At 45.9% G+C, this 14890-nt stretch overlaps 1 protein-coding gene across 2 annotated transcripts in view; it reads right to left on the bottom strand.

Moving 5' to 3' along the window:
* Positions 1-14890, bottom strand: part of LOC135543313 (lysine-specific demethylase 6A-like) — a 50117-nt gene that overhangs the window by 10583 nt on the left and 24644 nt on the right. Inside the window, exons 8-22 of one of the 2 annotated variants that reach the window (XM_064970487.1) lie at positions 11328-11362; positions 10646-10739; positions 10294-10519; positions 9756-9975; positions 8776-8910; positions 6363-6494; positions 6101-6178; positions 5892-5999; positions 5355-5720; positions 4363-5147; positions 4030-4159; positions 3718-3823; positions 2778-2983; positions 244-305; positions 79-153 (exon numbers count right to left, since the gene is read on the bottom strand). In XM_064970487.1, the coding sequence (XP_064826559.1) occupies positions 79-153; positions 244-305; positions 2778-2983; positions 3718-3823; positions 4030-4159; positions 4363-5147; positions 5355-5720; positions 5892-5999; positions 6101-6178; positions 6363-6494; positions 8776-8910; positions 9756-9975; positions 10294-10519; positions 10646-10739; positions 11328-11362 (2758 nt within the window). The remainder of the gene's footprint in view (positions 1-78; positions 154-243; positions 306-2777; positions 2984-3717; positions 3824-4029; positions 4160-4362; positions 5148-5354; positions 5721-5891; positions 6000-6100; positions 6179-6362; positions 6495-8775; positions 8911-9755; positions 9976-10293; positions 10520-10645; positions 10740-11327; positions 11363-14890) is intronic. The other variant, XM_064970489.1, reaches the window with a different exon arrangement.

The raw sequence follows: 14890 nt of genomic DNA, 5'->3' as shown, positions 1-14890 counted from the left end.
TGTTCAGAGGCGGCAATGGAGTTTAGCAGAATTTTGCAACGTGTGACCAATGCCATGTTTGACCACACAAGCACGTACTTTCTTTCGTCCGACACGTCGATGTTGGTCCCAAATTTGATGTGCTTTAGGGGACCCCTCCTTTTGCGTGCCACACTGAACACAGCAGGAAGAAATAATGATTAGAAAAGGTTCAAAGGTTGTCAATCTATCAGTGAGAAATCCTGACAGGTGTGTGTTGCTCACCTCTCTGCTGATGCTGGCTCAGCGTCTGAGGGCTCCTTCAACGCCTTCTTCTCATTCTCCTCCTGAGAGTAGAGAGGATCCCATTCAAAAAGACACCGAGCATTGGGAAACAGGTCTGTGTGCGTCAGGGTTTCCAAATTTCTAAATGAAATCGCATCTTAACAGTTTTGGTACATGATCAAAAAGAGCTACTATTTTCATTTCTCAACTGGTAATTGAAGCGCGCCTCCCATTCACTATGAAAGTGCAGGCCAACAAGCTATCAGCGGGTCATCCACCACTTTACAATGTGAACTGGAGGCAATATGCATTTTGAAAACATACTTAAAAATGTTGAAACCTGAATGTTTATTTTCATTTCAATAATAAAGTTGTTTCTCAAAACCACTGTCTCGTGGTTAATCAAAAAATCGGAAATAAAATGATACAAATCTAAAAGTGAAGTCAACTACGGCGAGATCACCAGCCTGCCATATGGACACTTATATCCCGTGATCCATTGGCAGCTAAAGAAATGGCTGCATGGAACTCAGAGCTTATAGACCAATACAGCAGTAGGCCTATAACGTCCATTGCTCTTTCACACCGATTGGTGATTAGAGGGGGAGATTGTCGGAAAGATTGATCAAAATCGCGTACTGCAAGGAACTACAGTATAGTTTTAATATATTATCATTCACAGTGGATGTAAAAAAAACGGCAGCAGGACAGGTACGTCTATGCATCCTCCCTCAACATTATCAGGACAGAGAAACCAGACAAGCTCACATGGACTCCAAACAAAACAGAATTAAAAACATTTACAAATCTCGTAATTGGTTACGAAATAAACCAAAACTTGTTTCTCACAAGTGTAGCAGGTTGTCAACTCTGCAAACAACGTTCCCACTCTTAAGAATGGTAAATGACTCTTTAATACAAGCGAGGGCTGGGCTACATGATATATATCGTTTGACAATAGAAAAATGTCTATCGTTTCATATTGTGCTCTATCGTTTATTTTGTTTTGTCGCAAATCACTCTTTACGGCAAATTTGCAACACAAACAAACATGGAAGAGAGTGAACGTGACACAGAGCACAGAGACACGGAGCTCGTACCTAAAAGAGGGTCAACGTTGGTCGCATGGACGTGGTTTGGGTATGAAAAGTCTGACACCGACCAGAAAACCATCCAACGCAAAATATGCAGCAGGACGGTCCCGACAACAGGCTCAAACACCACTAACCTCTTACCCCCTACGCAAGAATCATGTGAAACAGTACGGAGAGAGTCAACAGATGAGACCCAAAAAAAACTATTTCTAAATTGAATTGACAGAAAATGTGCTATATCGTGACATGTATTGTTATCAGGATATGCCATTTTGGCCATATCGCCCAGCCATAATACACGCAATACCATAAAACAATGTTACCAAATGACAGGGATTTACGGTACATTTACTACTGGTGATGGCATATCACTGCAGAGAATACCAAGACTGTGCACAGTTGTCATCAAGGCAAAGGATGGTTACTTAAACTAATTAAAATATATTTGAGATTCTTCTAACACTTTTTTGGTTACTACATGTGTGTTATTTCATAGTTTTGATGTCTTCACTATTATTTTACAATGTCGAAAACTGGAAAATTAAAAACCCTTGAATAAGTAGGTGTTGCTAAACTTTTGACTGGTACTGTATGTAATGGGGAATTGATCAAAAAAAGAAAAATATTCACACAATGAATGCATAAGATTCTGAGAGTCATTCTGGAGAGCGACTCGCCTCTACCTTCGCCACACCCCCCCCTCCCCTTCTTGTCTAAACATTTAAAATTATACTCAACCAACACTATCTTCATATTTGAGATGTTTTTCTACTGACAGCCACAACTCAGAGGCTCATTGCCACACGCGTTGCCCACATGACGGGCTTCCCGAATAGGCATAGGCCTAGAAGCTTGTGATTTGAAACAATCAGATATTTTTGTCAAAATAAGCTAATGATCCTCGATCCCTCTGTGGCCAAGTCATGCTCTCTGGTAAAGTATTTTGAATGATTACAGACAGGTGTAATTATTACATGTATTTCCATTTACTTCACTATTGGACCCACCACTATGCCATCTATCTACTGTTCTATTGGTTTTCAGATCAACTTTCTTTAGTTGTCCAGAAGCCAAGGCACCATCCTAGTCATATTAACACCACATCCTAGTTGTTGCCTCTAGATTCCCCCTCTTTCTAAGTTTCTAACAGAGATTTTCATCTGTCACATATGGAACTGCTACCAGGTGACCTGTTTAGAATGGTGTTTCCCAACTAAAATGATGTTTTATTGTCTGCTTCATTACAGGAGTTGCATGTTCTGTTAAGCTGCATTACCGTAATCTACATGCGATTTCTGTCATTCTGAGCACAGTGGCCTTACTGGAATACGCACCCAGTAAATTTAAATCTTTCTATTCACGTTCTCCAGCGCCACATATTCCTAACGAAAACCCTGGGTGTATGCATGTTATGTTATGTATGCATCTCCCTCTACTAACCCGTAGTGACTCCTGGAAGGAGGCAGCCTGGTACTGGGCATATTTGGCGATGGTGGTGTGACCTCGGCCACTCTCACAGCGCCACATCTTCTTGGTACCACTCAGGTCCCAGTTCTCGTCAGCGGGCTGAGACAGCTGGGTACGACACTCAACCAGATGGTCTGGGTTAGCCTCCACTAGGGTCTTAGTAGAGAACAGACCCAGGTCTGAGAGAGGAGGAAAGAGGTAGGAGATGATGAAAAAGAGAGCGAGAGAAAGAGTGAACAAGGGGTAGAAGCAGGCACTCATTCAAATAAAGGGCCTGGAAACCTGCTAATGCTCAAGCTGCATTGGGGCTTGCATAAGTGCAACATCAAAGTTAATGGTCGGCACCAAGGACTCCTTCATGGGGCATTTCTCAATTGAATTGGTTCAACTCCTGCGTCCTCTCTCGCCTCCTTTCGAAAAAGGTCAAAGGTAATTGAGGAGAGGCGGCAAAGAGAGGGAAGATTTTAAAGCTCTGAAGGAATCAGGTAGGATATTCATAATCATTTATTTTATTTAACTAGGCAAGTCAGTTGAGAACAAATTCTTATTTACAACGACGGCCTACCCTGGCAAAAACCTAACCCGTTGGGCCCTACGGGACTCCCAATCACGGCCGGTCGTGATCAGCCTGGAATCGACCCAGGGTCTGTAGTGACGCCTCTAGCACTGAGATGCAGTGCCTTAGACCGCTGCGCCACTCTGGAGCAGCAGTTGATGAAAGATGGCTATTGAGGAGGGGAGGACTCATCCGTTCAACTACTAACAAATTTACATCTCCTCCACCACTTATCAGTTTCAAGGTCACTTTGGAGAGAGGGTGGTGGAAGGACTTTTGCCCAAATGAGAAAAGGCAAAACCGGGTATTCTAATGGCAGTCCTAACCAGCAGGTGGCAGTAGAAATGGCAGACTAACCCAGTTTGAGCGCCCCGGCAAGCCCTCTGATGACGGTGACAGGGTTGGAGGGGTTTGTGCAGAACTGGTGCAGCGGAGGGAAGAAGGCATCCCTCTTATTCTCCAGCTGGGGATCAAATACACAATAAAAACATATTTTTTTAAAGGACATTCAATATTATTTCAATTGAAAATATACAAGTCTTCAAAACACCACCTTTTGAATGCTGAGTGTATATACATTTGTAAGATTCTCATTAGAATCACAACATTGACTAAATCATTCCCCTTTCATTATTATACTATGACGAGAAGTCTTTCTTCCATACTCACATAGATGCTTGGTGTGGGGGGGTTGAGTTTGTCCTTGGGCAGGACTGGGGAGGGGGGAGGGGGCAGGCGAGGAGGGGGACACTTATCCAGCAGTATACTGCTGCTAGACAAACCGTTCTTCCCCAGGTTTCTGAAAGAAAGAAAAACAGGGAAAGGAGAGACAAATAGAGAACAAGGTACAAACAAGATTAGCTTCTTGGTTTTACAGTATAATCTCTGCTCTGACAGTTCCCTCGACCAACAAATTCAATACTACATCTTCCCAAAAGAGGGAGACAATCAAAAACTCCCTAAAGCCCAAGAAAAACTGGTACAGGGCCCCCCCAGTCTAACCTGCAGGCCTTGAGTACGTCCGTGGAGGAGGGGTAGATGGACACGGAGGAAGAGGATGATGGGGGGGTGCGGGCATGGGGTGGCGTGGGTCTGCGACATGTGGCAGGGGGGTCCGCCTTCAACGGGCTCTGGGAGTCCTCTGAGATGCCCCCCTTGCCGTTGCCATTGACGACGGTGGCGGGTCCGGCTGATGATGATGTTGCGGTGGTGGTGGAGGGGCTGTTGAGGCCGTGCGGGCCCGTTGTCTGGCCGGGCTCGATGGATTTGGGCGAGGAGGTTGCGGTGGACATTGCAGAGATGGGGGAGGAAGCGGCCGAGGAGACGGCCGGGTGGATGTTGTTGATCTTGTTGTGGGGGGCGGAGGTGGTGGGGTCGCCCCCCTTAGGATTGTCTGAGCTGTGGTGAGGGGACTGGTTGCTCGTCCCGCCGTCTCCCGCCGCCGACTGTACGTGATTGGATAAGCGTTCCGCCGCGGCAGTGCTATTGGCCGTCGTCGTCTCCCCAGGCTCTTTTGTTGCCGTGGCTGCAGGGCCGTTGCCGAGGGGCGTGCTCTCTTTGGTAGCAGGGGTGCCAGGTGCTCCACCTGAGGTAGCAGAGTGAGAGGGAGAAGGGGGGGACGGGAGGTGGTTGAGAGCCTGTTGCCGCGGCGACGGGACGGAGGAATGTCCAACCTGATTGTGGGGCGTCTGTGGGTGCGAGAGGGGGTGGGTTGACCCCCCAGAGGAGGAAAGAGACCCATCCCCATTAGGACCCGCCCAATGTGGAGCGGATCCCTTCTGAAGCCCCTGTAGAGAAAGGGGAGCAGGGAGGGAACCCCACTGTTAGATCAGAATAAGGACTATAGCTAAAGAACATTTAGTAGGTCTGGTTCTCTCCTCACTAAGGAACATCTGAGATAACTGAGCAAGAACTAGCACAGAAAATAATAGCAGTTCACTCAGAGCCTATGAGCTTCAAATAGACCTGACGAGAGTGAACAGGTAGAGTCCTACCTGAGTGGAGTTTAGGTGCAGGGCCCGGCGCGCTGTGTCCTGTGATTGGGTGCTTGTGCAGGTGTGAGGTAGTAGTGCGCCGGGCTGCAGGTAAGGCACGTCTCCGTTGGGTCCTGTGGCAGCCACCAGGTCATCATCATTATTATTATTGCCCACAGAAAGTGTGTCAGAGTGTCCGTGTGGTGTCCCGCCTGCCAGAGGCCCGTTGGCCAGTGGTCGAGGGGGGCAGGGAGGCCGCAACAAACCCTGAGGGGCCAGGTGGGGCCGGGAGAGGGGCAGGCTAGAGTGTGGAGGGGGAAGAGAGTTGGTAGCTGAGGGGCCATTGGTGAGGGAGGAACGCAGCTGTCCAGATGCATTCTGTCTCATCTGTAGAACACAACATCAGGGTTTAGTCTAATTAACAACAGCACTTTTAGTGGATTAACATGAATTAGTCAATATATTACTCTACATTAGAATAATTAGAAGGGGCATACAGTATACTGCTTGCAGGCCATCAGGTAAACATCTGGGGGTAATAAGTGTGCGTGTGTGTACCTGCTGCTGGTGCTGCTGCATTAGGTTGAGTTGTGCCTCCAGCTGCTCCAGCATCTGCAGCTGTAGGGGCTTCAGACTGGCCCGGTTACTCCTCAACTGGTCCAGGAGCTGGGAGCACCGAGGACGTAGAGATTAGTGTGTGTATGTGTAGAGACGGAATCAGCAGGGGGGCGCAGGTGAGGGGCAGGGTGTGTTAAGTGTGTTTTTACCTGCAGTTTCTGTGGTGACAGGTACCAGTTGGGGACAGGCTGCTGTGCCGAGTTACTAGCCCAAGACTCTGGCTGGCTCTGCAAAAGGAGTGTTTGAGAGTTAGGAGTGAGAGATTCCTCATCTTCAGCCAACCTAAAATATTTAAAATGGATGCAAGTGGTATTGTAACGTACTGCTCACACGATTTCCTATGCTACCTGATAGACAATCATGTCTGTTCTACAAAAACACAGACCTCCATCTGAATATAGTGTAATATACCTTGGCTGGGCTGGAGGCCCTCCTCCTCTTGGCAGGGCTGGACTGGTCCTCCCCCTGGCCCATAGGGCCCACTTGTGGGGGCAGAGTCTGGCCCGATCCCCCCCCCTCCGAGCTGTGCTGGGGCTTACACGCCTACAGCAAGGGAGGGAAGGGGAGGAGGAGGGAGAGTGAAGGGGTTGCAAGGGAGGGCAGTGAAGGGTGTTGAAAACATGATAGAAGGTAAAGTAGTGAGGTAAAGTGCATAGAAAGACAGGAGGGATGCAGGAGAAGAGAGAAAGGGACAAGAAGGGGGTAGATCCCAGGCAGACAGGAGGGATGCAAGAGAAGAACGAAAGGGACAGGAAGGGGTAGATCCCAGGCAGACAGGAAGGATGCAGAAGAAGAGAGAAAGGAACAGGAAGGGGTAGATCCCAGGCAGACAGGAGGGATGCAGAAGAAGAGAGAAAGGGACAGGAAGGGGTAGATCACAGGCAGAGATGGAGGGATGCAGGAGAAGAGAGAAAGGGACAGGAAGGGGTAGATCCCAGGCAGACAGGAGGGATGCAGGAGAAGAGAGAAAGGGACAGGAAGGGGTAGATCCCAGGCAGACAGGAGGGATGCATGAGAAGAGAGAAAGGGACAGGAAGGGGTAGATCCCAGCCAGAAAGGAGGGATGCAGGAGAAGAGAGAAAGGGACAGGAAGGGGTAGATCCCAGGCAGACAGGAGGGATGCAGAAGAAGAGAGAAAGGGACAGGAAGGGGTAGATCCCAGGCAGACAGGAGGGATGCAGGAGAAGAGAGAAAGGGACAGGAAGGGGTAGATCCCAGAAAGACAGGAGGGATGCAGGAGAGAGAAAGGGACAGGAAGGGGTAGATCACAGGCAGACAGGAGGGATGCAGGAGAGAGAAAGGGACAGGAAGGGGGTAGATCCCAGGCAGACAGGAGGGATGCAGGAGAAGAGAGAAAGGGACAGGAAGGGGTAGATCCCAGGCAGACAGGAGGGATAAAAGGAGAACAAGAGAAGAGGGTCGCAGGGAAAATTAAAGGGCAGGTAGCAGGGAGCAGAACGCAACGTGAAGGATGGAGAGGAAGTGACAGAATAAAGGGATAGGCAGTTAGAGAGGGAAAACAAAAGCAGGAGGGTGATGTTGGGACCTCAAAACACATATTTCTTCCCTGCATTTTTATTTTTTACAAACAATCTGCAATGATACCCTGAAGACGACCGGTAGAGTGGAATTTCTCATCACAAACTGTCAACCCTTCCACGTTGACAGAGTCTCACCAACAAAGACGCTTGGCCATACAAAGGCTTTGCCTGCTCATACCACAACGCTAAACCCTTGACAGTTGCAGCTCTTAAAACTAAATCAAAATGTTCAAAAAGACAACTCCAGGTGTGAATTGTCATCCTCCATTCGACATGAAAATGGATTTGTTGAAAACATGGGTTGTAGTCATAATCAGAACACCTGAAACCATGTCAACCTGTTTTTTTTATGAATACAAGTGAAAGAAAACCATCCTCTCCCGTCTCATCCCCAAAACAAACATCTGAAGACGGCTTCAGTTTGTATAGTCTGATGCTGAGAATTATACTCAACGAACACACACACACACACACACACACAGTAGAACTAATGTTGTCGATAATGAAAGTGAATGAATGGTACTGCAACACTAGGGGTCGCCGCTAGGTTTCAGAGGCAGCAAGGCACCCGATGACATCAGGATGAATGATAGGTAGAATATCAACCTGGAACTATTCTACTGAGACACAACCTCACCAATCACAACGACAATCAACTGACGTCTTGCCGCTATTCAACAATCGTCTCAGTGGAGAATAGAGTATTTTTTTAAATATGTATTTTTATATTGTGTAAATACACTGGATCTCAATAAAAAAGTGTATTATTTTTGAATAGAGAAATTAAATTAAACCAATTTAATTAAACCAAATTGGTTCTTTGAGCTGTGAAGCCATGATAACAGATACTGGTAGACAGTGGGTAGTGAGGTTGGCCTGTGGCTGTGTCAGGGAGATTGGGGAAGGGAGGAGGGGATTGGGATGGGCAACACCTCCCTTGATCCTGTCAGTCATAACAAAAGCCCTAAGCAGTCATAACATTTGTATGTCATGTCTCAAGCCACTATGACTCGATCGCTGCCTTAACAAGCTGCACCTAAAAACCACACCAGGTACAGCTATATGAATGACTGTTACCAGGGGTTTTTCCAGTCACTGTAACGTTTCCAGATAGTGAGCATAACTTGGTTAAACTGGTTCTTATGACTGCTCTAGGGCATCGGTTACTCCACAGGAAGACTCATGGAGAAGCTCCAGGTGATGTGTTGCCCGTTGGCGGTGGGGGTGGTGTGTGTAGAGGGTTGTGTGTGGGGGTGTGGGGGGAGTGGTCTATCTGGTCTCACCTGCGGTGCAGTGTTCAGGCCACCCTGCCTGGAGGTTAGCTCTGCTGGGATTGGTAGACTCCAGGCCTCATCAATAAGAGGAAGCATTTTACTTTTACTCTGTAGACTAGTGACCTGGGGGTTACTCAACTGAGCCTATGGAATGGAAAACGTGTGAAAACAACATTTTAATGACTTAAAATGATCTTGCGATCAAAATGTTATTGTCTTGTTACGGTCGCTCTCATGTAGCCGGTTAGCTACTAGCTTGGCCTATCAGTGGCCTCATCTGTTACTGAGGATTGAATATGTTTGCCCATTATGGTCTTTAGTAGAGTGGTCAACCAAACAGGGAAGTCATGTTGGGGGTCATATGTGCACTTTGAATGAATTTACACAACACATAATCATTAAAACAAACCATCACGTTGTCTTAATGCCAGGGAATTATGCTCAAATTACTGGTGACTGGAGAATGTTCCCTCATTCATACATAAAGATGAATGTGGGGGTTATGTTTTTACATCAAAATGGACAAGACACATGGGGTATGGGACTGGAGGAGCCAGGTTCCACTGTGAACACACACAGATTTGCCTTTTGGTATTCAGAAAATGGTTTCCACAATCTGTAGTTCAGAATAGTCAAGTTTGAGTAGCCCAGCAGCTCGGATCATAGGTCTCTCCAGCAGTGGGATTCAAAGTGGGTCTTTAGACCTCTCCCACCCAGTCCAATCAACTCTTAGCCCCTGAACACCCATTTTAGTCCTGAAAGGATGGGAGCAAACATGGTAGTCAACAAGAGGGCTAGATTAAACCATTCCCACTTTGCTGACACCTGTCCAAATTCTTTCAGATCTCCAACAGGTGAAAAAAAGAAGCACCCAACCAGTGGTCAGTGAAGTCAGGAGCATCCCCTCCCCTAACCATCTTAGCGGTAGGGAGCTAGGGGTTGATTTGGGACTGAACACCTCCCTCCCGAGTCTCTCCCCCTGTCCTCACCTGCAGGCATTTGATGCGTTGTGTGAGCGCGGTGGCGTTGGAGCAGGCCTTGCTGCGCATGGCGTTGATGTAGCACTTTATGGCGTCATGCGGCTGGCTGCAGGACTCGTAGAGTGTTCCCAGGTCCATCCAGGCAGCCGCATGGCCATGGTCCAGCTGCACTGCACAGATGTACGCCTGCAGAGCATCCATGGGCTGATTCTGTTGCTGGTACAGAACACTAATGGAGAGAGGAAATGATTGAGGAGAGGGGGACAGGGAGAAAAAGGGGTGGGGAGGGGGTTGAATATTGAAAAAGAGGCAGAGAAAGAGGGGTAGAGAGATTAAATATTGAAAAGGGGGGGGGGGTAGCGAGGACAGAGCGGTGAGTGGTAGAGGGTTAAATACATAAAAAGAGAAGAGGACACAGTTGTAAGAGGTGGAAAGGGTGACAGACAGAATGACAAAGGAGGGAGAGATATGTGATGGTGAGTGGGAGCGTGATAGCAGAGCAAAACAAAGATGGATCGAGAGAGAAGAAGTACGGTCTAATGCGTACCCTATTGAACACCAAGTGTCTGCACTGGCTTCTGATTTGTCTATGGACTGCCTGTAGGAGACAAACGCATCCTGGACCTTGCCAATACTGGAGTAGCACCTGCCCAGGAAGTACCAGGACTGTCCCGAGTTGGGGTCTGCTTCCAGTGATTTCTGCAGACACTGGATGGCATAGCTGTCCTTGTTGGCTCGGTCTCCTAGCTGCTCCACCGTGTGGTGCATCCAGCCTAGTAGAGGGGGAGGGGAGAACACAGAACAATCGGTCAACATTTCCATCACTAGCCATCATCTCATCCATCCATTTATTCAGTGCCAGACCCAGTCTTTCTTTAATCAGCTGTGTGTGGTCTTACCGAGCTGCTGCAGGGTAGTGGCCTTCACCTGTGCTGGGAGATTCTCTGTCTGCAGAAGGGTCTCGTACGCCTCCTTGGCAGCCCGGTATCTCTTCTGCAGAAAACGGGAGAACGAGAGCGTGGGAAGGAGAACGAGAAGAAAAAAGGAGGGTGAGAATAACGTGCCATATTTGACAGATTAAGCAGTGTCCCTAGCCTGCACCGAGACATTTTACTCCCAACAGACTGCTGGATGTAATGACTCTGCTGCAGCAACGTCCTACTGACACAGCAGAACACTGACTGACCCACAGCTCTGCACTCCTGGGGTGCTACTGCAGTCAGTCAGCCAACATGGTCCGATTATTAAGAGCTGCTGCTTAAGCCAAAGCAGTGTGAAAGACGAATCACACGGGCATACGAGAGAGATAGGGACTCATGTTACCATGGCAACCACACGGAACTGGCCGAGAGGGAAACCCATCCATTTTCTATGATGCGTGGTCATTTGATCACAACACAAGGCTCTCTCGGATCAATTAGCCTAGCTGATAAAACGCTAGCTAGCATAGAATAGTTGTATAGTTAATATTTTAGGGTAAGTAACTTCTTCAACAGCGTTGTTGAATACTTATTGAAAAGGAAAGCACGTAGCTACAGTACAAACAATTCAATGAGATAAGAGGAAAAGGACGAGGCTTACCTGAATCTCATACAAATGGGCGATGTGGAACTGAACTGAGGAAGAGAAGGACAAAAAAAATACAAATTGTTGGCTACTTTGGAGAAAAATTCCAACATTCAGCATCAAAATTCTGGTCAAAATGGAACGACTCCAGTAAAACAGAAATGATTGCAGTTAATCCACTGTGTTGAACAGATGAGCTGCTAGTCTCCTCCGGTGGCAGCAGGTTGACTTGTCTGTAGAGCAGTACTGTGTGTCTGAGCAGAGTGAATGAGCCCAACCAGACTGATACACAGAGGTGAGACTGCCCTTGATGTACCCATGTGTGTGAGAAAGACAGAGAGAGGATGTGTGTGTGTGTAACAGAGATAGAAAGGACGCGTGTGAGAGAGAAGGAGAGGATGTGTGTGTTTGTCCCTGTGCCTGATTGGAAACACTCCAGCGGGACGGGTATAGGGGTCTCCTAGGTAACAGGTTCCAGGCGAAAGGAGCCAGTAGAGGGGGAGAAAGCCGAATAAAGTAATATCATGCAGTGTAATGTTTTCGGTATGCTAGATAAACCCTACCACGCCACCTCCTTTCACTCTGAACAAATAGATTGTTACAGTTGTTGGGTTTGCTACAGTGCATTCTGAAAGTATTCACACCCCTTGACTTTTTCCACATTGTGTTGCATTACAGCCCAAATTTAAAATAGATTAAATTGAGATGTGTTGTCACTGGCCTACACATACATGTCACATGGCGGCAGGTAGTCAAGTGGTTAGAGCGTTGGACTAGTGACCGAAAGGTTGCAAGACCGAATCCCCGAGCTGACAAGGTAAAAATCTGTCATTCCGCCCCTGAACAAGGCTGTTATCCTCTCTAGGGTATGTGGGACGCTAGCGTCCCACCTGGCCAACATCCAGTGAGATTGCAGAGCGCCAAATTCAAATACAGAAATACTCATTAAAAAAATCAAAAAAATCAGAAAAGGTACAACTATTTTACATTGGTTTAAAGATTAACTTCTTGTGAATCTAACCACGGTCAGATTTCAAAAATGCTTTACGGCGAAAGCATACCGTACGATTATTTGACAACATAACCCAGCAGACAAATCATTAAACTGTAACCAGCCAAGTAGTAGAGTTACACAAGTCAGAAATAGAGATAAAATTAATCCCTTACCTTTGATGATCTTCATATTGTGGCACTCAGAAGACATTCATTTATTCAATAAATATTCCTTTTGTTCGATAAAGTCCCTTTCATAGCCGAAAACCTCCGTTTTGTTCACGGATTTTCTTCAGTAATCCACAGGCTCAAACACAGTCACAACAGGCAGACAAAAAAAATCCAAATTGTATCCGCAAAGTTCATAGAAACACGTCAAACGATGTTTATATTCAATCCTCAGGTTGTTTTTAGCCTAAATAATCTATAATATTTCAACCGGACAATAACGTCGTCAATATAAAAGGTAAACAAGAAAGGCACTCTGGTCGCATGCATGAAAAAGCTCTGACACAGCAGTGTCCACTCATTCAGATTGCTCTTACTCCCTCATTTTCAGAATACAAGCCTGAAACAATTTCTAAAGACAGTTGACATCTAGTGGAAGGCATAGGAACTGCAGTTTGAGTCTTAAGTAATGGCATTGAAGAAAAATACAACAATAGAAAACCTGAGAAATCCATTCAGGAAGTAGGTTTTCACCTACCAAATCAATTCTGTTATACATTATTTTAACAGTTTTAGAAAAACTGAGTATATACTAAGTATATGCATATCCTATCTTCTGGGCCTGAGTAGAAAACTGTTTAATTTGAGCATGGTTTTTATCCAAAATTCCAAATGCTGCCTCGTACCCTAGAGAAGTTAACCCACTGTTCCTAGGCCATCATTGAAAATAACGAATGTTCTTACACTGACTTCCCTAGTTAAAGGTAAACAATTCATTTAAAAAGTGGCACTTTATTTATTGCCTGAATATGAGGCAACTTAGCAATTAGAATTTGTTATCAGTAGGGATGCACAATATATCAGTGAACATATCGGACGATATTAGCTGAAAATGCCAACGTCGGTATCAGCCCAATGTGTAGTTTAACACCGATGTGCAAAACCGATATCAATGCTGACATGCATACCTATATAATGTCGGTAGATGACGCCAAAGTAACAACAGACACACGCAACACAGCATTCCTAACCTAGCCCACAATGTCTGCTGTGTGGATCGAGCAGTCAACAAGTTGAATAGTCATTTGAAGGAGTAACAACATTTCAGCGGGTCAATTCAAAGGCGAAATCCATTAACGCCAAGATAATAGAATTCATTGTCTTTGACAATCAACCGCTCTCTGTCGTGGGCGATGTAGGCTTTCGCGACTGGTCGAGCACCGGTACGCACTACCAAGTGCGTTATTTTTCCCTACCGGAGTTACACAGTAGTAGCATCACTGCTGTTAACTTGACGACATACAACGGAACGCCGTTTGGGTCTTGGCGTGTCAAAAAGGATGCACGTCAAATAACACTATGACGCATTAAATCCGTTTTTAATTTGACACGTCAAATAACAGTTCTATTAAATTTTGTGCTGTGAATTTGCACGTGCCACCACTACTATCAGTAGCACTGTCAAAGCTGTACAAAAAAAGCAAACACCGGCCACAAACAATGTGTTTACAATACCCCTTTGGTAAGAAAGCATTATTTGTTCGACAGCAACTTCTGGGGTAGCTAGCTAGCACCAATACAACCAACCTGAAGACAATGACCAGTAGAAACTGCAGTCATTTTTACTATTCTTAGCAATGATTTAGGAATCCTTGTAAGTAGTAGCTAGGTAGCCACTTGTTGTTCGCCTATTGAAATTGAACTTCAGTTCATGAAAATAAATAGCTAGCCAGCTACTTAACCCTGTTGCCCAAAGCTAACGTATAAGCAGCATTGTCCCATCATCTGGCTTTTGAAGCTCGACCAGATCATTTTTTGTTGTGAAGCTAGCCACAATAAGGATTAGGCACAAGTGTAATATGCAGTTTGCCTTCAAAATAAAAAAGTACCTCTTTGAATGTGATGTAGAAGGTTACAATTGGTGGAATCATGACATTTATACTAGATAATGTTAAACAAGGTTGGAATGTGAAGCAATGAAATGCGGTATCAGTCTACTCTGACACTCACAGAACACAACTGTAAAGAGTTTACGCAAACATTGGCATTGTAGCTCTTATCGCAGGACTGTGACTGTGTGAAATCACCTCCCCAGTCAGCCTATTGTGTGTATTGACATACATGTTGCAATGTACAGCTTTACCTAAGGTTTGAGGATCAATGAAATGGTGTATCAGTCTACTCAATACCCAAGATATTTTTCTCCAACATCGTCCTCAGAGTTATCAGACTCCAAAACATCCACGCAGTATTGTTTTTCCTCAGGAATAGTGTTCAATACACATAAGTTGACAAAATGTGGCTCAATTCATAGTTATTTCAAAGTCCCGCAATAAGAGCTAAGACTAATGTTTTCTGGGTGTCACGGAGTAGACTGACACCCCAATGCAATTCTAAAGTATAATACATCCAGTGTG

The sequence above is a fragment of the Oncorhynchus masou genome, chromosome 7, assembly GCF_036934945.1.
Source record: "Oncorhynchus masou masou isolate Uvic2021 chromosome 7, UVic_Omas_1.1, whole genome shotgun sequence".
NCBI classification, from domain to species: domain Eukaryota; kingdom Metazoa; phylum Chordata; class Actinopteri; order Salmoniformes; family Salmonidae; genus Oncorhynchus; species Oncorhynchus masou.
Note: the sequence above shows the minus strand (reverse complement) of the source record. Positions and strands in the feature narration are given on the sequence as shown.